General features: G+C 42.4%; 2 protein-coding genes across 7 annotated transcripts; one reads left to right on the forward strand and one right to left on the reverse strand.

The window, feature by feature from the left end:
• The first annotated feature begins 1558 nt into the window (after nucleotides 1–1558).
• prrt1b (proline rich transmembrane protein 1B) lies at nucleotides 1559–8787 on the forward strand. The gene is made up of 4 exons (XM_021621239.3): nucleotides 1559–2043; nucleotides 3622–4142; nucleotides 4516–4644; nucleotides 4963–8787. The coding sequence occupies exons 1-4, from the start codon at nucleotides 2034–2036 to the stop codon at nucleotides 5107–5109; spliced, it is 807 nt and encodes a 268-aa protein (XP_021476914.3). The 5' UTR covers nucleotides 1559–2033; the 3' UTR covers nucleotides 5110–8787.
• Nucleotides 8541–25795, reverse strand: sh3glb2a (SH3-domain GRB2-like endophilin B2a). 6 transcript variants are annotated; one of them, XM_021621234.3, is made up of 13 exons: nucleotides 25573–25795; nucleotides 24476–24617; nucleotides 24254–24265; nucleotides 23570–23698; nucleotides 20053–20186; nucleotides 19835–19927; nucleotides 16859–16921; nucleotides 15540–15563; nucleotides 11163–11252; nucleotides 10874–10974; nucleotides 10701–10715; nucleotides 10342–10564; nucleotides 8541–10165 (listed from the first exon to the last, which is right to left on the reverse strand). In XM_021621234.3, the coding sequence occupies exons 1-13, from the start codon at nucleotides 25633–25635 to the stop codon at nucleotides 10058–10060; spliced, it is 1197 nt and encodes a 398-aa protein (XP_021476909.2). In that variant the 5' UTR covers nucleotides 25636–25795; the 3' UTR covers nucleotides 8541–10057. The 6 variants fall into 6 exon arrangements, 4 of the variants coding, with proteins under 4 accessions (XP_021476909.2, XP_021476911.2, XP_021476912.2 ...); XR_016484552.1 differs by lacking the exon at nucleotides 10701–10715 and having other exon boundaries at nucleotides 11163–13288; XM_021621236.3 differs by lacking the exon at nucleotides 24254–24265.
• Between the last annotated feature and the right edge of the window lie 4 nt (nucleotides 25796–25799).

A 25799-nucleotide genomic window follows, 5' to 3' on the forward strand; every position in this document is an offset into this window, starting at 1 on the left:
TACACTTTCTGGGCTCCACACAAAACATGAAACACGACAACATACAGAAAGAACACTTAGACACGAAAAGCCACACAAATGTAAAATACGATCAATACAACTAAAAAAATCAATAAATATAAAAGGTTCTGTACTTCATACACATACAACATATTAATATACTGCATACACATACAACATATTAATATACTGCATACACATACAACATATTAATATACTGCACACACATACAACATATTAATATACTGCATACACACACAACATATTAATATACTGCATACACATACAACATATTAATATACTGCATACACATACAACATATTAATATACTGCATACACATACAACATATTAATATACTGCATACACATACAACATATTAATATACTGCATACACATACAACATATTAATATACTGCATACACATACAACATATTAATATACTGCATACACATACAACATATTAATATACTGCATACACATACAACATATTAATATACTGCATACAGATACATGTTTTAGGGTTTATGACAGAGGCGATGTGTCGTGTAATGTTGTAGCTATTGTCAAAGTTGAATCCAATGTGGACCTTCTTTGTATTACAGTTTGTATTTATTTTTTATTGAACCTTTATTTAACTAGGCAAGTCAGTTCAAGTTAAGAACAAATTGTTATTTACAATGACGGCCTATAATTAGGTGCCAAACACAGAGGGATTAAAGACTTTAACACCGGAAAGAATACTGAGAATCTTTTGTTTGGAGCATTCTCTCCCAGCCACAGATGTTAATTAGAGTTTTCACTATATACACTATCATAGGTAGCACCATATGCTTAATGCTGTGATAAAATGATGCATCCCTCCAATGCATTACAATTTACTGTGGGTCTTGAAATAACCATTTTAGATTCCTACCTAGTTACAGTACAAAGGTTTCCAAATCTGTATCTTATACATTGCTGGCTCAAAACCTAATATAAATGTGACTATAAAATCATACACACTTCACTACACATACATGAAATTAATGAGTAGACCTGACATGTTGAACCGCTGGAAACAGAGACTCATCATACCCTGTTAATACAATACCATAAAAGTGACATAGCATCTGATATCAAATAACAAACCTAGCATTCTGCCATTGAAGAAAGCAAGGTGCACTGTGAGCAGAATGATTGTCCAAAAAAAAGGGTCACCAGCTAGTTGAATCACCCTGAGGAACACAAGAAAGTAGCACATCTTTGTTGAGGATGAGAAGAGGAAGTACAGTTCTCTAGATATCTGATGACTGAGTCACCCTCAAGTTTCCAGTGTTTTTCACGTTATTTGTTTTTTTTGTCTGAACAATACATTAGAATGATTTCTTATCGAATGTTATCACTGTTCCCATTAATGATGATGAGCTCATCCATTTCTAAAACATGGCTGTTTCTTTTCACATTTGTTTTGGTCTGATCAAAGACACTGTGATGTTCCTGTTTCCATGTTATGTTTACAATCCAGGTTTCAAGCTCCACCTTCATCAGTAAACCCCCCTTTAGAGTTCACTGTCACATCCTAAAACACACACACACACACACTCTCACACACACACAAGCACACACACACATCCACCACACACACACACTTTCACACACACATCCACCGCGCGCACACACACACACACACACACAAACACACACACACACACACACACACACACACACACACACACACACACACACACACACACACACACACACACACACACACACACACACACACACACACACACACACACACACACACACACACACACACACACACACAAGCCTGTCAATTATTAAACAAACACGATACTATTTCAACCCTGTGGAGGGGAGGCACAAGATCTGCAGCCATTTGTGGGAGCCCATGGGATATCTGCTGTAAACTGTCCCATGTTCTGTCTCTGTTGTCTGGATCAGTCGTTTTCTACAGATGACCACCTGAATCCTCCTCTCTACTGTTCTTCAACTGTATAGTGCCCTGTACTGTACGCTGCCTGCCAAAATGGACCCAGGTTAGTCTCTGTTCATGCCCTAATGCATGTTTAGTACTACCAACCAAAATGATTGTTTATTATTGTCTAAAACGTGTGAAACAGTGGACTTTGGGAGAAATGGGAATTTAAATTGAATGATTAGGATTACACAAAAACAAACAACAAACATTACAATATTAGATAAGCTGTGTGCATTGAGTTGATGTAAAACCAAAGAAGATGGGGTTGTACAACAATCAATATTCGGCAACACTTTACTTGACACTAAGCGCCATAACACATAACACGTCACTGTCATGACACATATTTAGACCTGTTGTGACATATATTGCGTTATTTTATGGCTGGTTATGACACCTACATAAGAGTGTAAAAACCCACAAAACATACCACGGTAGTTATTTTATGACTGGTTATGACACCTACATAAGAGTGTAAAAACCCACAAAACATTTCATTACACCATAGCCTACATGTCAACAGTATGTTTATGTTGTGTAATTGTTTTTTAAATTGACCATATTATCATTGTAATTCCACACACATTGATGTCAGACATGCACCTAGCCCAACGCGCTGTTGCTGATGACTGGGATGATTGCAGGAGCAGATTTCGGGAGCAGGACTAGACAACCTCTTTTTGACTGACATCTAATGTAAGGGCATAAACGAGATAGGCCTATCTACCTAATATGATTATGATGGTCATAATGCTTCTTGACTGTGTCATAAAGTGTTGTTTTTTTTAATGATTTAAAATATGATGAAAAAAACATGACTGATTACAACAACAACAAAATATTTAATAAGCAACATTTTAAGCGAAAGGAAACTTCTTGGCAGGGAATTTTTTGTTGTTGGAATAACTGTGGGTTTTGATCCTCTTATGTAGGTGTCACAACCAGCCAGAAAATAACGCAATGTATGTCACAACAGGTGTAAATATATGGGACATGATAGTGCTATGAAGATACATTAGGTTGCTATTATTGCTCTATTTATCCTGCAGAATTTTCAGTGATGCACAGGTCCATTGTACAATCTACAAGTAAAAATGTATTCTACAGGATCTCAGTTGGTTTCAAATCCACATGCTTCCTATCTTTGCAGGCCGAAGTCTAAAACCTCTCTTTCCCAGACATGCAACACTAGAGCAGCCTGGATGCCTTGGCTCGGGCTCTGCCCTGCTGTTTGTGCTGTGATCTCAGTCAGTCAGCAAGCTCCACCCCTTTCAGAGCAGAAACTCAATAAGCCTTGACAAACCACACCGGCAGCTGGAGAACGACACCGTATAACCACGCTCATTTTGCCTGGGCCTTTCATTAATCAGATGCACTGTTTTCCACTGTAGAAACCAAAGTGGGTCAGTCAACTGCCCTGGAGAAACTTGAGAGTTTCTCTGCTTACTTAATAGAGATCACAGGGGCCTTTCACTTCCTCTAAAATATGCCATTCATTAATAATGTTGGTCATGTAGTTATGGCTACATCATTGCTGTAGATAAACAGGTTTTAGACATTTTTTTTCATTGCCAGTTGACCAAGAATCGCAGTCTAACCATTATAATATCTATCCTTCCTCTTTCACTTTCATTAGTCATTCAACCACCCGGCCGTGAGAGCCAGGCCCTGTCCAGTGGGAGGACAGCAGTGCAGGAGGGAAACTCAGGAACCCAAGACCTTGTTGGACGTACAAGCTTACCTGTCCAAACCACTCATCTGTCATCCAACAGTGACAATGTCCACACTGTCTGTCCTCCAGTGCCTAAGGCAGACAGTACTTTTGCTGCCTGTCCGCCATACAGAGCTCCCAGTGACAGTGATGGGAGGTTAACCAGGGAGGAGCTGCTAAGCCAGACAGACCTGGCAGGAGGGACACCCTCGACTGTGTGTCAGCCACAGATCTCCTCGGTCCAACCAGACATGACAGCATCCACCCCATCAGAAGAGCCCCCACCCTACAGCCCACCTGACCCCAAGATGGCCTATATTATCTATCCCCCACAACCACCTCACTACCCAGGACCCCCTGTCATAGCCTGCCAGCCAGGACCCAACCAGCCAGCCTTCTACCAGGCCCAGTTCATGCCTTCACCCAGCTACCCTCCCAACACCATAGTAAGAGAGTATCAGAGTATCAGTATAGAGCAAAAGAAAACTAGTCTAAATGTGCTGCCAAACGCACATACTTTCTCATGTGGTGGTGGTGGACGAGGAGATTTATTAGACACACAGTAAGTTTAGAACGGATTTGTACATTCAATTACTCCTCATAGCTTTATTGAATCACACATGATTCCCGTACGGTTCAAAAATCGATTCCCTTATGGCCACGCGTGACTACTTCCGGATTTAACAATAGAGCTGACTATTGTCCTGTGACGTAACGACAGTGTGTCATTTCTATTTGAAATCTCTATTCAAAATCAAGAATGGCCACTATTTTAATAGGTTATTGTGTCCCTGCATGTTTGCCTCTGTTGTGTTTCAGTACATGAGCGGCCCTCCACTGGGGGACGAGCGGCCTCCCCTGCCCAAGGACTACATGGTGGAGTCCCTGCTGGTCACCATCTTCTGCTGCCTTATGAGTGGCCTCATCGCCCTTTTGTACTCATATGAGGTAAATTGCCCACTCATATGAGGCACTACATCCTTAGTGCACTAACAAAGGCCTGGCTCTGAATTGAATTAGGGCAGAGAGTGGGCATGAGTTTCAGTGTAGGTGTAGTAGAATCCTAAGAATGCAGTGACACTACCGAGGCCTTCCTTACGGTAATGATGACATAACAAGATGTCTGATACAGTAGAAGAAGAGTTACATAAAGTTCAATTAATTTGAATTTTATTGTACTCTATCAAACATCTTCAAACAATACATATGCTTGTTGGCCTCAGACCAAGTCCTGACTGAGCTGGTTGTCTCTCCACTCTGCTCTAGACCCGTGCTGCTCTGGCCAGAGGGGACATGAGGGAGGCAGAGAGGGCTTCCCAGAAGGCCCGTTTTCTGGTGGTGTTCAGCCTGATGTTTGGGGTGTTTGTTTGTGTGGGCTGGATCATATATGTAGTGATATCTCTCTGTGCATAGCGATTTGCACCTGATAAACATCTACTCATTTACATTTGAGTAATTTAGTATACGCTCTTATCCAGAGTGACTTACAGTTATTGCATTAATCTTAAGATAGCTAGTTTTGACAACCACATACACTCCCCCCTTTGTTGTTATAACAGCTTCCACTATTCTGGGAAGGCTTTCCACTAGATGTTGGAACATTGCTGCGGGGACTTCCATTCAGCCACAAGAGCATTAGTGAGGTTGGGCACTGATGTTGGGCGATTAGGTCTGGCACGCAGTTGGCGTTCCAATTCATCCCAAAGGTGTTCGATGGGGTTGAGGTCAAGGCTTTGTTCAGGCCGGTCAAGTTCTTCCACACCAATCTCAATAAACCATCTCTGTATGGACCTTGCTTTGTGCACGGCGGTGGTTAGAGTGTTGGGCCAGTAACCAAAAGGTTGCTGGATCAAATCTCCAAGCTGACAAGGTAAAAATCTGGCGTTCTGCCCCTGAACAAGGCAGTTAACCCACTGTTCCCCAGTAGGCCGTCATTGTAAATAATAATTTGTTCTTAGCTGACTTACCTAGATAAATAAATAAACTGTTGCTACAAATTTCAAAGCACAGAATCGTCTAGAATGTCACTGTATGCTGTAGCGTTAAGACTTCTCTTCACTGGAAATAAGGGGCCTAGCCCGAAACATGAAAAACAGCCGCAGACCATTATCCCTCATCCACCAAACGTTACAGTTGGCACTATGCACTGAGGCAGGTAGCGTTCTCCTGACATCCGCCAAACCCAGATTCGTCCGTCAGACTGCCAGATGGTGAAGCGGGGTTCATCACTACAGAGAACTTTCACTGCTCAAGAGTCCAACGGCGGCAAGCTTAACAACCCCCAGCAGGGCGATCTTAGGCTTGTGTGCAGCTGCTTGGCGCCCGACGAATAGTTATTGTGCTGACGTTGCTTCCAGAGGCAGTTTGGAACTCGGTAGTGAGTGTTGCAACTGAGGACAGATTATTTTTGCTAGAGCGGCACCCCCCTGCTGAGGAGAGCTCTAGCAGGGCAGAAATCTGACAAACTGACTTGTTGGAAAGGTGGCATCCTATGGCGGTGCCACGTTGAAAGTCTCTGAGCTCTTCAGTAAGGCCATTCTACTGCTACTGGTTGTCTATGGAGATTGCATGGCTGGGAGTTCGATTTTATACACCTGCCAACAACGGGTGAGGCTAAAATAGCCTATATAATATATTTTTCCTCAATAAAGTTGCTATCAGCAAATTCAGTGCTAGCAAGGGGAAGGGAAGGGAAGGGGTATGATATTCAGGGAAGGGTTAGGATATTCAGGGAAGGGTTAGGATATTCAGAAGATGGGCAGGCACTCTGTTGTCCTAGTTTCACGCAAAAGCTGGTTCCACCATTGGGGTGCCATGACAGAGAAGAGCCTTGACTGGGCTGAGCGGGAGCTGGGATGGGTGGGCCATGAGACCAGAGGTGGCAGAACAGGGTACTCAGGTTGCGGTATAGAGTTTGAGCATAGCCTGAAGGTAGGGAAGGGCAGTTCCTCTTGCTACTCCGTAGGCATGTTCCATGGTGTTGTAGTGTATATGAGCTTCGACTGGAAGCCAGTGGAGCGTGCGGAGGATCGGGGTTACATGGGAGAACTTGGGAAGGTTGAACACCAGGCGGGCTGCAGCGTTCGGGATAAGTTGCAAAGGATTGATGGTACAAGTGGGGACTCTACGGATGTTGTAGAGCATGAACCTGCTGGAGCGAGTCACTGCTCTGATGTTTGCAGAGAACGACAAGGTGTTGTCCAGGGTTACGCCAAGATTCTTTGGACTCTGGGAGGGGGACACCATGGATTTGTCAACCATGATGGATAGGTCTTGGAGCAGGCATGCCTTCCCTGGGAGAAAGAGCAGCTCCGTCTTGTCGAAATTGAGCTTGAGGTGTTAGGCTAGCATTAAAGCTGAGGTATCTGCCAGGCTTACAGAGATGCATGTCACCAAATGGGTGTCAGAAGGGAGGAAGGAGAAAAGTAGTTGAAGGTCATCCGCATAGCAATGATAGGAGAGACCATGTAAGGATATGACGGAGCCAAGTGACTTGTTGTATAGAGAGGAGAGGGCCTAGAACCGAGCCCTGGGGGACACCAGTAGGGAGAGTACATGGTGGACCCTCTAGAATGTACAGGCACTATAGATACACATAACTATAATGACATTTAAAATATAAACATGTACATACTGTATATTCCCAGAAATTACCTACAGCACTTATTGAAATGTGGATTGGGGCTATTTTTCTTTGTTTATTTGAAATTAAATCATAATTTTAATGCCAAGCATTACAATTATTTTGCAATACTTTATATACATGAACATGTTGATTCAGTACTCATGAAACGATTAGAAATAGGAGAGTATGTTGTGTCAAACAGGGAATTACAAGTATGCCGGCCTAGACGGCATCCCAAGCAGCATCCTCAGAGCAGTGTTTAAAGACCCATTCAACCTCGTCACTATCCCAGTCTGTTTTCCCCACTTGCTTCAAGATGTCCACCATTGTTCCTGTACCCAAGAAAGCTAACTGAATCAAATGACTATCACCCCGTAGCACTCACCTCTGTCACCATTAAGTGCATTGAGGCTAGTTAAGGATCATATCACCTCCAACTTACCTGACTCCTGAGACCCACTACAATTTGCATACCGCCCCAACAGATCCACAGACGACACAATCGCCGTCGCACTGCACACTGCCTATCCCACCTGGACAAGAGGAATACCTATGTGAGAATGCTGTTCATTGACGACAGCTCAGATTTCAACACCATAGTGATGAGCTAGGAGGGCACTAAGCTAAGGGTCTGAACTCCCTCTGCAACTGGGTACTAGACTTCCTGATGGGCTGACCCTTGGTGATGAGGGTAGGCAAGAACACCTCTGCCACACTGATCCTCAACACGGGGGCCCTCCAGGGGTGTGTGTTCAGCCCCCTCCTGTACTAACTATACACCCATGACTGCGTGGCATATATATTGTTTACTTACTGTGTATGTATACTGTATTCTAAACAGCTCATCCTAATATACCTACTACTGTACATAACATTCCAAATTATACAGTCTAGACACACCACGTATTTATATTCTGAGAACTGCTCACTAATATAATCTACGTTTGATTGTTAAATCGGACACATTGACATTTGATTTGTTTAGATCTTCTTATTTGTGTATTTGCTAGACATTCTGCTGCACTGTAGGAGCTAGTAAAATATGCATTTCACTGCACCTGCAGATCGACCAATAAACTTTGATGTGATGTGTTACAGGATGTTGGACATAAAGTTTGAATTTAAAATGAAATGTATTTATAAGAGAATGATTACTTTCCATCTGACTGACTGCTACACCAGAATATTAGCCTAAGAACAACTTGAGCTGACAACCACATGACCGGATTGTGTCCAAATAAAGCACACTTTCTTTATTACATCCTACATATTTTCATTCATTCAGCATGACTTGTAAACAGGCAATAAATACATTGACAGTAAAGGCAGAAAAGGGTCAAAACAAGACATGCCACAGCAGCAATGGTACAAACCAGGGTTGGGCTCAATTCAGAATTGCATGCATATACTTGTTTCCTTTGGTACTAAAATAAATAAATAAATAAATATACATACAGCCATTAAAACTTTGGATTACAATTGTTCTTTTAAAGAGGCTTTTCAGTGGACAGAATAGTCTGTCCAACTCCTGCCAGTAGCACATGCAGCAGCCTAGGTCCTGTCTGAAAACACTTGGACTTGATCACAGAAAAGACATCAGATCAAACAAACATTTTACTAAAAAGAAACAAAAGACAACTGAAGGAACAGTAACATGTTTAAGAAACAGAAGAGCAAAAGGGCAAACTAAAAAAACCACAGATACTTAAATGATAAGGTATGGTCTCGCATGCCAAAATGTATGTTCTGTGTTAGATCTGGCCTGTCTTCTTCAAAGGAAGTGTCCAAGCAAACAGGAGTGTGTGGACATTGTGGTGTGTACAATACATTCTATTAGCTATAGCAGATGGAAACAGCTCTCTGGCGTCATTGTAAGGCAGCTAGTAAACGACTAGGAGTGCTTCAAATATTTGCTGTAAGAGTGATTACATTCCCAGTACGTTAAGCAGGTCATACGGCCATGAAATGTTTCAGTTCCTGGTAGTGGTAGAGGAAAATTACATTATAGGAATGTGGACTAACCATAGGTGCACAGGGTGTAATGGAATGGAATGGAAAAGATTGGTGTAATGGAATGGAATGGAAAAGATTGGTGCATTGGTGCATATAGTTTAAACAGGTGACAGTGAGTGGGCAGGCTGTATGAAGCTTCACACCTGCTGTGAAAGGTCACCTAAAATAAAACCAAAAAGCCTGAATAATACAGGGGATTTCAGTATGTACAGATCTGCGATCTTAAATTTGGCCACTCCGTTGTCGCAGAGAATTTTCCAGCGCAGCAGGAAATGCAAATTGTAGTGTATTCAAGGTTTAAAAAGGCTTCTAAAGTTTGTAATTTCCACTTAAAAAATGTCAGACTTGATTTGCCCTATTGAAAAAAATGTATCAGCCCCTACAAACATGTCCCTTAATTATAATCCACATAACCATTTACATGTCTTGTAGCTGCAGGATTATTGTCCTGCTGTGAGAAGCAGGGTGAAATTAAAATCTATAAACATCTCACAATTCAGAATTTTCAGCCAAGTTGTCATGGTAACCATTCCTCCATATTCAATGTAGCGCATTTGCCTTCATAATTACCAATGATTTCATGCAGTCCTGGTGCGTACAGAATGTACAGTGGGTGTGTTTGCTTGTTTGAATTCGTCAACGTCTGCATGTTTGAAGGCATGCGAGTGCAATTGATGTGTGTGTGTTTGTGTGTGTCCATGTATTTCTTTGAGTGTAGTTTCTTTAGCTGAGCAGCTCCAGGTATGTGACAGGCACTCTCCCTTTCTGGTTCCCTCTCTCGCCAACGAGCCAGTCAGAGTCCATGCCTGGCACTGTGTAAACTGTGATTAGCTGGGAAAAGACAAGACAACATACAGTAGTGTATTAATAGTTATGCAGCAGTGTTAATACAATTAAACTGTACATGAGCCAGCAATCAGTCCACATATTCTAGCCTTGCACGGACACACCTGACTAAACTAAGCACTGGCGTGCACAAAGAAAGGATTGTGTGCGCGTGTGCTCACCTCGTCAGCCAGTAGGGAGAGCTCACTGGTGTCGGCAGCGTCATAGTCGTACAGGACCTTGGCCTTGCGTGTGCCCGTGGCGGGGGCCTGTACCTCTTCGATTTTCAGTGTGTCTGTCTCCACAGCGCTGGCAGTGTCCTGGGGTAGGGTGGCATTCCCCTGGGGAGAGGAGCCACCGGAGGCCATGGAGAGACCCGGGTTACCAGAAAACGCGTTGGGAAACCTGCCGAGGTTTAGGGAGAGAAGACAGCCATAAGGTACACAGCACATCCCCTAAGGAATAATAAGACTTCACCATGTTTGATTTAGAAAAGCGGTTAACATAAATGTTACTGTAATCGTCATCAAATGTTACTTACACATCTCCATTGGAACTGAGAGCATAAGAGATGACAGTGGAGATGGTCATTGATAAACAGCATACACCCATTTGAATAGAGCAAATCATTGCAGCAAATGAAAGCCAGGCATAGACACCCCAGCTAAGTATGCCCAATATACATGTGTGCATCTACCCAGAGCCAGTCCTCACCTGCCCAGCTCTTTCTGCAGGTCTTGCATGTGCAGGTAACACTGCTTGTAGTAGGCTGTCTGTGCCTCCACAAACTCATGCAGGCAGCGCAGGTGGTTCACCTACAGACAACATATCCAAAACACAGACAAGACAACCCCGTTAGAAATACTTGTTCCTCCTCAACATACCCTGTTACCACCATGTTAAAACATCACAATACACAGTAAACAGTACATATGCTAAAGAGAACGGTTATGTGTAGTGGTCATGTTTGTCATCTCTATATGTGTGTGACCTCATGACTCACGTGTGTACTGCTGATGCCCTCCAGTAGGAGTCGTGTGACCTCTGCCTGTCTGTCAAACTCTGTCTGGGCCACTCGAAGTTCATGCGCTGCCTACAGAACAACAACAACACAGAATGAGATAACATGTAATTAGGGCTGTGGCGGTCACGAAATTAGGTCAGCCGGTGACGGTCAAGCAAATAACTGTCGGTCTCATGGTAATTGACGTTAATTAACAAACATATTTAGCATCTCCTGGTTTCCACACATCACCGACAAGCCACAGATGCAGGACTTTTGGAACATCTACATTTTAAAGTCTAATAAATCCATGTAATATAGCCTACATCGTCACAATTTATTAAAGAAAGGTCTAAAGAAGCAAGATATGAAGAAAATGTAGTCTATTTCAAAAGATCAAAATAGCATACTTTGCATTGTCCTTGTTAAGTTCTGATCTGACTGTCATATGGCTGTGAGCTACACCAATTTAGCAGACAAGATTTGCTTAGAATTCCGTGGCATTATTTTATAGTTTGAAGAATACAATTGAACAAAGTTGAATAAAATAGAAAGGATATTTTCTCCAAATGATTTGAGGGAGTGCTGGTATTCTGTGTTGAGCGGTTAACAAAGAAATAGGTACACCTATATGCTTAGAGTTAATGTAAATGTAGTTGTTCTACAAACGTTGGGCTATACGTTTTGATTTTGAATGCATTGTAAGGCTGCATGATGAGACTAATGATGATTTGAAAAAAAATTGCTTGAAGAGCCTGAGCTCTGCTTTGTTTTTTTTGGACAGGCTGTACACACGATCAGTCTCTCATTCATAATTTGACACCACTTGCTAATGCCTCAAATTTCATGGTGGCGTCCCCTGTGTGTGGCCGTTACGCACCCTAAAATAAAAATTCAGGCCTTTTGTGGCCAGCGGACGTTGTGCCCTTCTCCCCGAGTGCTGAGCGCGCCGATGAACCTCTCACTCACATGGCTCTCCATCACTTGATCGGGTTTTTCTCACAGGCTACAAGTGAAGACAGACACGTTGGGGACACAACTCGCACATCCTTATCCAATTCCAAGGTGCATATTGAAGATACTGGAAGAACTGTTCACATGTACTTTGTCAGCCAACAAGATGAGTAGGTCTAACGAACAGCAAAAGCACTAGCCTATGTCAATTTACTACCCCCATAGTACAAAAGTTGACCTATTCTATTCTGTGCGAGAAATAAATATTCCAAACATAGTCTGGGACAGTTGTGGGATGTGATATATCCCAAATTAATATAACCACTAGCATCAAATAAACATTTTTACGCAATGTGGCTGACGTAACAGATCAGAACGTTTAGCTTGAAATGTTGATAAACTATTAGGCTTCACATTATAAGTGCAGCAATGCGCACACGGCAGTAGGCTTGAAGCACGAATGTTCCATGAGCGGGAAAACACCAGTCAAAAGTGACCGCAAATGTGATTATGCATGTAATGCTTCTATAAAAGGTGCATTTTTATTGTGAAAATTATCTTCCACAAACCTGAAACTCACACGCTGATTATGTAGGCCAGTTAGGCTCTACACTCCTTGTAAAGTGGATTCATGTGCTTAACTTTAAGAAGTAATTTGGCCACTTTAGTTGTGATACAAAACATATAGGCCAGGCTACATGAGGTGTGTGACTATAATTAGAAAACTTGCCAAAATGTTTTATTATTTCTTGCCTTATGCTGGGCATCATTCACAAGTGATTATCTATAATTCATAAGTGATAGTCTGATAGGTGACAATATTAGACTGTTATTGAATTAATATTGTCTTTACATACAGTACTGTCAAAAGTTTGGACACACCTACTCATGCAAGGGTTTTCCTTTATTTTTTACTATTTTCTACATTGTAGAATAACAGAAGACATCAAAACTATGAAATAACACACATGGAATCATGTAGTAACCAAAAAAGTATATTTTAGAATCTTCAAATAGCCACCCTTTGCCTTGATGACAGATTTGCACTCTTGACATTCTCTCAATCTGCTGAGCGCTTGTTGGCTGCTTTTCAGGTCATCTGATGCAGCACTCCGTCACTTTCCTTGGTTAAATAGCCCTTACACAGCCTGGAGGTGTGTTGGGTCATTGTCCTGTTGAAAAACAAATGATAGTCCCACTAAGCACAAACATAATGGGTTGGTGTATCGCTGCAGAATGCTATGGTAGCCGTGCTGGTTATGTGTGCCTTGAATTCTAAAAAAATAACGACAGTGTCACCAGCCAAGCACAATCACACCTCGTCCTCCATGCTTCACGGTGGGAACCACACATGCGTAGATCATCTGTTCACCTACTACGCGTCTCACAAAGACACGGCGGTTGGAACAAAAAATCTCAAATTTGGACTCATCAGACCAAAGGACCGATTTCCACCGGTCTAATGTCCATTGCTTGTGTTTCTTGGCCCAATCAAGTCTCTTCTTCTTATTAGTGTCCTTTAGTCGTGGTTTCTTTGCAGCAATTTGACCATGAAGGCATGATTAACGGAGTCTCCTCTGAACAGTTGATGTTGAGATGTGTCTGTTACTTGAACTGTGTGAAGCATTTAATTGGGCTGCAATCTGAGGTGCAGTTAACTCTAATGAACTTATCCTCTGCAGCAGAGGTAACTCTGGGTCTTCGTTTCCTGTGGCGGTCCTCATGAGAGTCAGTTTCATCATAGCGCTTGGTGTTTTTTGCGACTGCACTTGAAGAAACGTTCAAAGTGGCCTCCCGGGTGGCGCAGTGGTTAAGGGCGCTGTACTGCAGCGCCAGCTGTGCCATCAGAGTCCCTGGGTTCGCGCCCAGGCTCTGTCGTAACCGGCCGCGACCGGGAGGTCCGTGGGGCGACGCACAATTGGCCTAGCGTCGTCCGGGTTAGGGAGGGATTAGTCGGTAGGGATCTCCTTGTCTCATCGCGCACCAGCAACTCCTGTGGCGGGCCGGGCGCAGTGCACGCTAGCCAAGGTTGCCAGGTGCACGGTGTAGCCTCCGACACATTGGTGCGGCTGGCTTCCGGGTTGGTGCGGCTGGCTTCCGGGTTGGAGGCGCGCTGTGTTAAGAAGCAGCATGACATTCAGCCTTCGTCTCTCCCGAGCCCGTACGGGAGTTGTAGCAATGAGACAAGATAGTAGCTACTACAACAATTGGATACCACGAAATTGGGGAGAAAAAGGGGTAAAATTAAAAAAAAAAAAAAAAGTTCAAAGTTCTTGACATTTTCTGGGTTGACTGACTGATGTCTTAAAGTAATGATGGACTGTCATTCCTCTCTGCTTATTTGAGCTGTTCTTGCCATAACATGGACTTGGTCTTTTACCAAATAGGTCGATTTCTGTATAGCACCCCTACCTTGTCACAACACATCTGACGCATTAATGAAAAAAATTCTACAAATGAACTTTTAACAAGGCACACAAATTAATTTAAATGCATTCCAGGTGACTACATCATGAAGCTGGTTGAGAGAATGCCAAGTGTGTGCAAAGCGGTCATCAAGGCTACTTTGAAGAATATATAAAATATATTTTGAATTGTTTAACCCTTTTCTGGTTACTACATGATTCCATCTGTGTTATTTCATAGTTTTGATGTCTTCACAAATATTATTTGTAATTACAATAATTACAAAATAAAGAAAAACCCTTAACTAATAGAGTAGGTGTGTCCAAACTTTTGACTGGTACTATATATTAAATATTGTGTGTGTGAAATTTGCTTTGAATTAGAATGGACCATTATCAGGCACCTGTCCCGAAAAAGGGGCAGCGAGAAAAAACACATGTCATCTATGCTTTTAAATAGCGATTGGAGGTTACTTTTCCTAAGGTTCACGTTCATGCAACCCAGGTAGGCTATACTCCTTTTGTAAAGATAAGTCATGTGCTTAATATTAGGAAAGTTGAGAAATAAATATAGTAGGCCTAGCCTAGCCTTTTTAAGTGGCCATCACTCTGTTTTCTCACGTAATTGCATAGCCTATAGAAATGTTGTGCAACACGAGCTCTCATGAAGTATTTGATTAGATTTTCGATTACATTTACATTGTTGTCAGAGTGATTAGAGGGACAATAGAGTGCGGAGTACCAGGCAGTTAGAAGGTTGGTAGGCTACTAATGACCAGCAGCAGCAGAGCTTGGAGAAGCCTAGTTACCATGACTAAAACAGTCACATAGAATTTGACTGCATTCATGAATCGTGAACGCTGGTGTGGCGGTAATAGCTACATATCCTTTATCAGCTGTTTTGTTTGTGTCCACCAGTGTGTGCGGAAAGAGACAATCTAGAAACAAAAGATAAAGAGTAAAGATATAATTTACTTAGACAATATGTGAGGACGGTATCCAAACATGTCGTACTCACTTTGTCCACTTCCTCACTCCAGAGCTGAAAAGCCGCAGGACAACAAGAGAGGGGGAGAGAGACACACATTCTGATTACATCACAGGGGAGACACACACATTCTTAGATTGAGACTGATGACATGACAGTTAAGAAACATACGTTTTCAACCCAGGGGTGCATTCAAGACAGCAGATTTGCCAGATTCTGGTACTGTGCTCAGAGTCAATTTTATCTGGATCATTTGAAGTGAAACACCTGTGAAGATCTTTACACTACTTTTGTGGGTGTGTCCGAAAAGTGTCACATAGATAATGGACTTTATGCCGAAAGCAATTTGGTGATAAATTGGTTAGAGCGTTGGGCCAGTAACCGAAAGGTTGCTGGATCGAAACCCTGTCAAGGTAAAAATCTGTCATTCTGCCCTTGAATAAGGCAGCTAACCCACTGTTCCTCGATAGGCCATCATTGTAAATAAGAATTTGTTCTTAACTGACTTGTCTAGTTAAATAAATAAACTGTTGCTACAGATGTCGAAGCACATAATTGTCTAGAATAAAAAAATATGTCTCATATTGTGTCTTGTATACAACCCTGGCTGTCATGGGTGACAACACAAAGAGACATGATTAACATTATAGTGTCTTATACTCCAAGTCGATATTCACATCACGTTGTAGCTGTATAGTCCATTTATGTTGTTGGTGGGGCCACAACGTTTTATTTATTTAATTGGGATTATACCATGGAATTGTTGAATACTCAATTCTGATTGGCTGGAAGAACATTCTAGAGCAGGCATTATTTCCCTATAATGCACAGCAATATTCAATGGCTATGAAGTGAATTCTTAATAGTCTCTCTGGGACAGTGCATATTGTTCTTTGCCCTAGCACTAACACACCGGACTCAAATAATCCATCTTGACGATGAGTTGATCAGCTGAATCAAGTGTGTTAGGGCAAAACAGTGTGCACCCCTTTGGACCCCCCAGGACTAGCCTCGCCAGCCACCCTGATCTCAGTCAGCTTACATAAATGGTTAGCTACACAAATATCTACATCTGTGTAGAGAATATCTCACAAGCTTACATGAATGGCTCGTGAGATCAGGGTGGCTCGCGAGGCAACCGCAGGACCAGGATTGGGAAACACTGCTCTAGGACCTCTAGGGGGGGCGGGGCACTCAACACTTGGCTGTAGTCTCTACCTGCCTGCAACATGACGCATGTGGACACTGTGTATGGAGAGGCTGCTCGAGGTTATGAGCACACTGATGTCAGCGAGAGTAGGCTACATGTAGTGTTAGTGTAGCGTGGACTGACTGTTTAAGCTACTTACCGCAGATGCACTGGCAGAGAGGACATAATTCCTGGGTCTGGTCTCCTGAAAATCAGGCACAGCCTACAGACATGGCAGAGAAGTTTACACGTACAGTATGGTGTGCACCAAACCAAAGAAACAAAATCAAACAAAACAAAGTATAATAAAGTCATGTGACAGGAAAGCACACACAGCAAAAACAAAACCCTTTGTTCTTTACTTGCTGATATACAGAGACAATTCTGAGACCGGTCCCAATATCTTTCTACACCTGCATATCTCCTGGTGATTCCCAAGCCGCGTTAGACTAGAAGGTTAATGACTATACTGCATGTGTATATAAACACAGCAGGATGTGAGATCATTCTGTGTACACAGCCTGTCATGTGTCATAGCCCATAAAAAGGAAGCAGACCTTCAACCATTACGCCATTCTAGCTTATACTATGTGTAGCCTGCAAAGTATACCTAGACAATAGTTCCTGTCTTCCGGTCAGAGGCTAAACTATAATATAATGGAGTAACTAGAATGTTATATACTGGGTGATGAGTTGTTGGTTTGATCTTTAATGTATATTTTATGTAAATGTATGAGCACGTGGAAAATAATTTATTATTCTGAGGACAATATATCGAATAAAGTGTTTCCCGAACTCGTTTTGCTAATTCAGCTAATTCTAATAATCAAAGATGAATTGATTATTGGAAACAGTTGTGCAGTGCTAGGGGGAAAAAAAACTCAACTTGCACCACTTGGGGTCCCCAGGACTGAGTTTACTCTCAAATGAGTTCTTAAATCATTACATTGGACTGGCCAAATCCCAATGTAATTAAAGTGCAGTACTTTAGGAAATACACTACATGACAAAAGTATGTGGATACCTGGTAGTCGAACATCTCATTCCAAAATCATGGGCATTAATATGGAGTTGGTCCCCCCTTTGCTGCCATAACGGCCTCCACTCTTTTGGGAAGGCTTTCCACTAGATGTTGGAACATTGGCTGAAAGTCCCCGCAGCACAAGAGCATTAGTGAGGTTGGGCGATTAGGCCTAGCTCGCAGTCCTAATTCATCCCAAAGGTATTTGATGGGCTTGAGGTCAGGACTCTGTGCAGGCCAGTCAAGTTCTTCCACACTGATCGACAAACCATTTCTGTAGGGACCTTGCTTTGTGCACAGAGGCAGTGTTATGCTGAAAAAAGAAAGGGCCTTAACCAAACTGTTGCCACAAAGTTGGAAGCACAGAATCATCTAGAATGTCATTGTATGCTGCAGTGTTAAGATTTCCCTTCACTGGAACTAAGGGGCCTAGCCCGAACAATGAAAATCAGCCCCAGACCATTATTCCCCCTCCACCAAACTTTACAGTTAGCACTAGCATTTGGGCAGGTAGTGTTCTCCTTACATCCGCCAAACACAGATTTGGCCATCGGGCTGCCAGATGGTGAAGCGTGGTTTCCACTGCTCCAAAGTCCAATGGCAGTGAGCGTTACACCACTCCAGCCGACACTTGGCAATGTGCATGTTGATCTTAGGCTTGTGTGCAGCTGCTCGGCCACTGAAACCCATTTCATGAAGCTCCCAACGAACAGTTATTGTGCCGACGTTGCTCCAGAGGCAGTTTGGAACTTGGTAGTGATTGTTGCAACTAAGGAGAGACGATTTTTACATGCTATGCGCTTCGGCACTCAGTGGTCCCGGTCTGTGAGCTTGTGTGGCCGACCACTTTGCGGCTCAGCCGTTGATGCTCCTAGACATTTTCACTTCACAATAACAGGACTTATAGTTGACCGGGGTAGCTCTAGCAGGGCAGAAATTTGACGAACTGACTTGTTAAGGTGGCATCCTATAACGGTGTCATGTTATATGTCACTGAGCTCTTCAGTAAGGCCATTCTACTGCCAATGTTCTATGGAGATGGCATGGCTGTGTGCTCGATTTTATACACGTGTAGGCAACGGGTGTAGCTGATCTAGCCAAATCTACTAATTTGAAGGTGTGTCCACATACTTTTGTATATATAATGTAGTTAGGCTAAACAAATACATACATTTCAAAATTAGCATGCCTTCATGTGGCAATCACCATGCATACAGGTTTCAAATATCTGATTTGATATTAGTCTACAACTGAAAGAACATGTATTTTCTCCATACATCTGTTTATTTACTCATGTTATTACAGAAAAAAAATCGAATCAAATGGCTAATACAATGGCTTATCAAATCAGATCTTTGCCCTGAAGGAAAAACTCAGCCAAAAATCTAAACATTTGAAATGCTCTGACAGAATGGGAGCAGGGAATATGAAGTGAAGCTAGACCTTGGTCATGGTATAATAGGGCAAGCAGGTTAGCAATCAGGACTCTCAACTCCAGTCATCTGCACTCACATGGGACACGGCCTCTCCTCTCACTACTGCTATCAAATAGGCCTTTGTGATTTTATGAGGGGATACATTTGGTAATTGGATGCAGTTTGTCACGGACTCAAATTAGTCTAATTTGAAATACACTTTTGTTTCACCATTTTCCAAATACTTGTGTACTACTCAGTTTGTTGACTCTAGGGTCATATACGGGTTTGCTCCAGTGCAAATCAAATCAAAGTTTATTTGTCACATGTGCCGAATACAACAGGTTACCTTACCGTTAAATGCTTACTTACAAGCTTAAAATTCTTACAAGGCCTTACCATGCCACAAGTTCATTTCACTCACTTTCAAGAGAACTCTAGTCTCTCTCTGAAGACAAACATGCACTTAACTGGATTTCATGGTGGCAATGAGCATGTCAGAAAGAAAAAGGCTAAATAAAATAACTAAAAGTGGACAATATTTTACACTAATACTCACTTCTCCCTCACACTGTGAACATAATTAGAACAGAGACAGATGTTAGTTAGCAGTAGCAGTTCGCTCTGAACTGGAGCCTGGTTACATGATGCAGCTGAAGGTGCACAGGGAGAGGTGGTGGAGGATGGAGGGTAGACTCACCGCGGCCTTGGACTCAGCTAGTTTGGCTTTCTTCAGTCGTGCTTTACTGGAGTCCAGGTCCAGTCTGCGGTTCTCCAGGATACGCCTCTCTTTCTGAGGCAGAGAGGAGAAGATCAGCACCTCTCTGTACGGCATGACCCCACACATAAATCCTGGTCTATACACTGGTCTGCATGCAATCTCATGATGTCCCTCTGAGGCCAGAAAGCCAGACTCACTGAGATGGTCCTCCAGTCTCCTTCCAGAAAGTTCCTGAGTGGGGCAAGGAAGCTGATAGCGGAAGTCTGTAGGAACTCTCTCTGTGCACCGCCTAGTCTCCTCTCACAGTCACCTACCTTGATCAGGGTGCTACCTACAGAACACACACATGAGAATATGATGAACCCACACACAATATGTGAAATATACAGTGGGCTCCAAAATTACTGGCACCCCTGACTGGCAATGCACAAACACTACTTTAAAAAAGAAACAATATAATTAGAGAGATAAACTCAAAATACCAACACGTGTGAAATACTGTACTTTATTCATGTTTCAAATCAACCAACCAAAATGATGCAATTATTTAAAACCAAATACATTTCCCCAAAATCAAGGTTTCATAATTATTGGCACTCCTCATTTAGTACAACCACCTCTGGCAAGGATAACAGCATGGAGTCTTTTCCTGTAATGTTTGACAAGGAACACATTTGATGGGATGTTGGACCATTCCTCTATGCAGATCCTTTCTAGAGCATTCACATTCTTGAGTTTGCGCTTATCAACTGCCCTCTTCCACTCAGCCCACAGGTTTTTGATTGGATTGAGGCCTGGCGACAGATGGCCACGGCAGAACATTGATTTTGTCACAGAACCATTTCTGTGTGGATCTTCAAGTATGTTTGGGTCATTGTCTTGTTGGAAAGTCCACCTACGGCCAAGTCCCAGCCCTCTGGCAGAGGCAACCAGATTGTCAGCCAAAATTGCCTGATACTTGGTAGAATTCATTATGCCATCAATCTTAACCAGTGCCCCTGGACCTCTGGAATTAAAACAGCCCCAAAACGTCACCATATTTCACAGTGGGTATGAGGTGCCTCTCCTTGTATGCATCTGTTTCGACACCAAATGTGCAGATGCTGTATCTGACCAAAACATTTAATTTTGCTCTCATCTGACCAGAACACCTTCACCCAGTCATAATGTAAATGACGTTTGGCAAACTCCAAGCGCTTGCGTGTCTTGGGGTCAGAAAGGGCTTCATTCTGGCAACCCTTTCAAAGAGCCTGTGGTTGTGGCGTCTGATGGTGCTTTTTGAAACCTGGTGACCCCAAGACACCACCAAGGCCTGCAGTTTTCACAGTGATTCTTGGGGATTTTGATGCTTTTCTCACCATCCTGAGAGAAAATGCAAATGTATTTGCGTCCTCTACCCGTGAGGTTTTCAACTGTTCCATATCTTTTGAATGTTTTAATATTAGCCCTGACAGTGCTCAGTGGTATATTCAATCGTTTGTGGATCTTCTTGTAGCCATTACCAGATTTATGAAGGTCTACGACTATCTGTCTCGTTTGAACTGCCACTACTTTTGTTTTCTTCATGGTGTTGGATGACAATGGGATATTGCACGTGTTATCTCATTTTTATACCCTAGTGAAACAGGAAGTGATGCAATGGCTCAATATATAGTTCCTTAAGACATAAACATAAATAAGTTGAATTTAATTCCTGGTTTAATTTTGGTTGATGTTATTTTCAATCATCTTTAAGGGTGCCATTAATTGTGAAACCTTGATTTTTAGGGACATTGATTTTTAATGAAATCAATAAATTATTTTGTTGGGTTCCATTGGAACATGAATAAAGTACAGTATTTCTCACATGTTGGTATTTGAGTTGCTCTCTATAATGAGATTTTTATATTTTAGGTATTGTTTGTGCATTGCCAGTCAGGAGTGACAGTAATTTTGGAACCCATTGTAGGTATAAGAGTCTAACTTATTACTTAGGAATGACTTAATGCTTATCATAAGAACACAGACAGACAAAAGTCGAGAAGAATAGGACTTGGTAGTGCAACACAACCGGTTTAGGATCTCAAACATTAAAGCTGCAGTATGTAACTTTTTGGGTGACCCAACCAAATTCACATAGACATGTGAGTTATTAGTCTGTCACTCTCATTGAAAGCAAGTCTAAGAAGCGGTAGATCTGTCTATGTGCAATATTTCTATGCTTTCCGTTCTTAAGTTTCATTTTTGCATCTTTTTTTAAGTGCCCAACTACTTTATACCCGCGAAGAAAGAGGAACGGAAACAGAGGGGAACCTCTAGAGTAGCAACATTCTTGACATGGCAGAAACTCAAATTTCCCCTTTGAATGTAGGGGTTTCTCCAGATGTAAAACAGACAAAAGGAGTACAGGAATACCTAATGGATAACACCACACCGCAAGGATTATATCATCAAACAGGCCTACAACTTGCGGAATTTGAAGTATGCATATCTGTGTGGGTTACTTGTTGGAAGGCATGGACACACCGCATTGGTATACTGAGGAAATGTTTTTCGACATGTCATTGTTGTAGTAGTGTCTCCTCACAGCAGAGTTTCTACACCCACACACAGAAGGTTGCATCACTAAAACCTACAACTGAGAAACAGACCACTAATGACCTGATTAGAGCAGCTGAGTGTCCATCTAGTTACTATTGCAGGAGAGGAAATAATGGGATTGATGACTGATGTATCGATCTGTATGCCAATAAGGGTTTTCCACTGCTCCACACAGCTGTCTGCTTTGTGACATGGTGTACACATTAATTCATTAGAAATCGAATTATTTAAATCACTAAAACATGCATGTTCTTGCTTAGTATAGGTTACTGTATGTGTGCATTTTTATTCTTGGATAAAAACAAAAAGGGACTTTTGGCATCAGCTTAATGTATAAAACAAATCATTGCTAAGCAGGAGTACTGCAGAGCTGTTCATTAAGCTGTACATGGCCCAGCACTCAGATCTCTGTTACTGAGCTCCATTTCAACTGAAGGAGAAAAGCACCAGACAGGCAGCCTAATAAACTAATTTCTGCATAAACATTTATGTTTAAACATTCTGCATATATGAGCCAAGCCTGAAGCTCTCAACAACATTCACATAGGAGAGAGAGAGAGCGAGCGCAAACTATTGATCCTCAGGACTGCCAGTGAAGGGGAGAGGCCTATTTATTGGCCTGACAGACATGAGACAGCCTGGAGGGCAGGGGCGGGAGGAGACCAATTCACTAACAACAGCTATCGTCACCAATCTCACTGCTCACTCACCTTAGGGTGAAATCATCAGTAGAAACAAAAGGCTTTGGGAAGAGTTCTACACTATAAACTACTGGAAAATTATCATGATGTTCACTGTACCCTGCAATTACACCTGCAACCCTGTACATTAAACGTCTAATGTCATTTAAAATCAATATCCTGTATCAACTATGGAGATCATTTCTCACAGGGATATACCACAAATGGTTTGAGCCCTTCTTATAGCACAAGGGTGAGGGCACAGGGTGAAGATGTATTGGGTAAGTGAAAAAATGCATTTTCCAGAAAATGTCACTCATGGATTTGACTGGGGCTCAAGGCACGGTCTCGGTTTCCTCTCTCAAAAATGAAATGATCACTGGCCAATCCTCTCAAACAAACCAGATTTAGACCACCTGGGAAGAATAAGTATACACAAAGCCTGAGTACACACCATATGGAGTTCCAGGTCCAAAATCTTTAGCCGCATCCTGCATGTAATGACCCAGTAGTTCTCCATTATTTGGTCTGGATGGAACCGTTCTGTCAAGCTTCTCATACAGGAACTCCTCAATCCTGGCACCTGCCAATACAAAGAGGGGGATGTCCTGCTTCAAGAGAGGACTTGCAAAAAAAATAGTTGTCACAGATGGACACTATGAAACCTAGTCTGAGAATGGAAATTCATGGGAGAGAAGAATGCCAAAGAAAAGTAAGAAAATGCCCAATATGACAATGTAGAGTATTGTAATTCAACATGGTGGGAATGAGGTGTAGAATGAAGATGTCGTGGAGATAAATGTTATTTCGCTCAGATAATGGTTTTGTAGAGAGACTAACATATTTATCCCACACACGGTAAATGCAAGTTTGAGGAATGAATTGCTGCATGTTACCCACAAGCCTGAGTCAGTGTCTGGTGTGCTTAACACACAGAGCTGTTGAGCTGCTCACTGATAAGTAGGCTACCGCTTGCAATGGAGGATAATCAACAGGTTTTCATACCCACAGAACAAGCCCTAGAACAGACTGGTGCTTAAAACAGCCAATACTGCATAGAGCATTTGTCTGCTGCACTACAGACCAGTAGGATGAAAAGATTCCACAACAGGGCACTATGGGAGGGAGGGATACTCACCAGTGTGGTCAACTGTAGCATGGAGAATCAGAGAGTCACAGGTTAGAGCACAATGCTCTCTATCACCATGCTACCGCCATGTTTCACATAAAATAAACTCATTGGTTTTCATTTAATGTGTTTCTGGTCCTTCTATCCTGTGTGTGTGTCTGCATTATAAGTAGGGTTGGGAGTTGTGGAGGCCTCTGTCCTGATCAGTTCAGTGTGTATGCCAGGCCTTACTTGGGTTGGGCTGCAGCAGAACCTCTGTCTGCCTGAAGATTTTCTCTGTCCAGTTTTTTGTGGAATCGGCACGGCTGAGCAGATTCTCAAAATGGGCATCCAGCTCAGTCTTCTCTACCTGTCCGAACTTTTCCCCTGTGAACTTTGCCAAAATACACAATGAAAGAATCACTTTCACTTCTCTGTGAACAAGGCCTATTGCAGTGACTCAACATCAATAGTGCATTTCCACTGTTTCTGTGTATAATGGAACTTTTCTAGTGTCCATGGAGCTGCCCTATGACATGTCACTTGAATCTTCAACATTATCACTGGTGTAGGGATGCTCTTCACGCCATGTGACTCCTCATAGGCTACTGGAAACCATTAACTAAATACCACACCCTCATACACCATGAAACACTACACCTGCTAGTCTCCCAGTCCCTGTCTAATTAATGTTTCACCAGTCTTTTCCCATTGCCAGTATCCTCTGCCAAGGGGTTTAGATACAAAGTCTGAGAAATAAAACCGAATGGAACTTCTATGGGCTGAACAGACATCCATTGCATCCTTGCAACGTTACTGTAGACATTGTGAAATCAGTCCCAGTCATTTTCATCATGACCTGTTACACTGTCACAATAATGAAAAATGTATCTGGCTTTGTAATGTTTGGGGGTTGGGCAAAGGGGGCACGAAAGGTCACCTCTGACCCCACAGCTACACCGTACCTGAAAAGCAAAGAAAGACCTCTGCGAAAACACAACTAGCGAACGTCAGCTATAGCATCAAGCTAGCAGTGGCTATCACAGACGGCATAGAAACCTTCCTTCAATATATCTATGTTACAAGCCAGGAAAAAAAGCTAGCAGTGCCGTACGATGGCTACTATGAAGGGAGGTTAACGTCAGCTGAACCAATATTTTGTGTAGTATATAGAGGGTATTATGTCAGTAACGTTAGCTAAAGGATTTGGCAATGATGCCAACTCATGCAGTTTCCAGTTTTTATTTAAGCCAGACGTTACTAGCTATTTACTAGCTATTTCGCGAACATTAGCTAGCTAGCATTTAACGTTAATCAATGTATAGGAGACACGACATAAATTACCCTACCTGTACAGCTCGTGTGAAAAACACTCCAGCATCCGAAGCTAATTTCTTCACGTTGAAATCCATTATGTTGGAAGTATCTGGCTAAACACACATCTAGCTATGTCCAGGGAGACGATATTCAGTCAGCGGTATCTGTCACCGTCTCTGGTATCTACACATCATCCTGGAATCATTATTCTATCAGTGATCGTCTACCCATTTTATGGAGTTTGTGGTTTCTTACGCAG

This window comes from Oncorhynchus mykiss, chromosome 11 (genome assembly GCF_057628025.1).
Source record: "Oncorhynchus mykiss isolate SJ-2025 chromosome 11, ASM5762802v1, whole genome shotgun sequence".
NCBI lineage: Eukaryota > Metazoa > Chordata > Actinopteri > Salmoniformes > Salmonidae > Oncorhynchus > Oncorhynchus mykiss.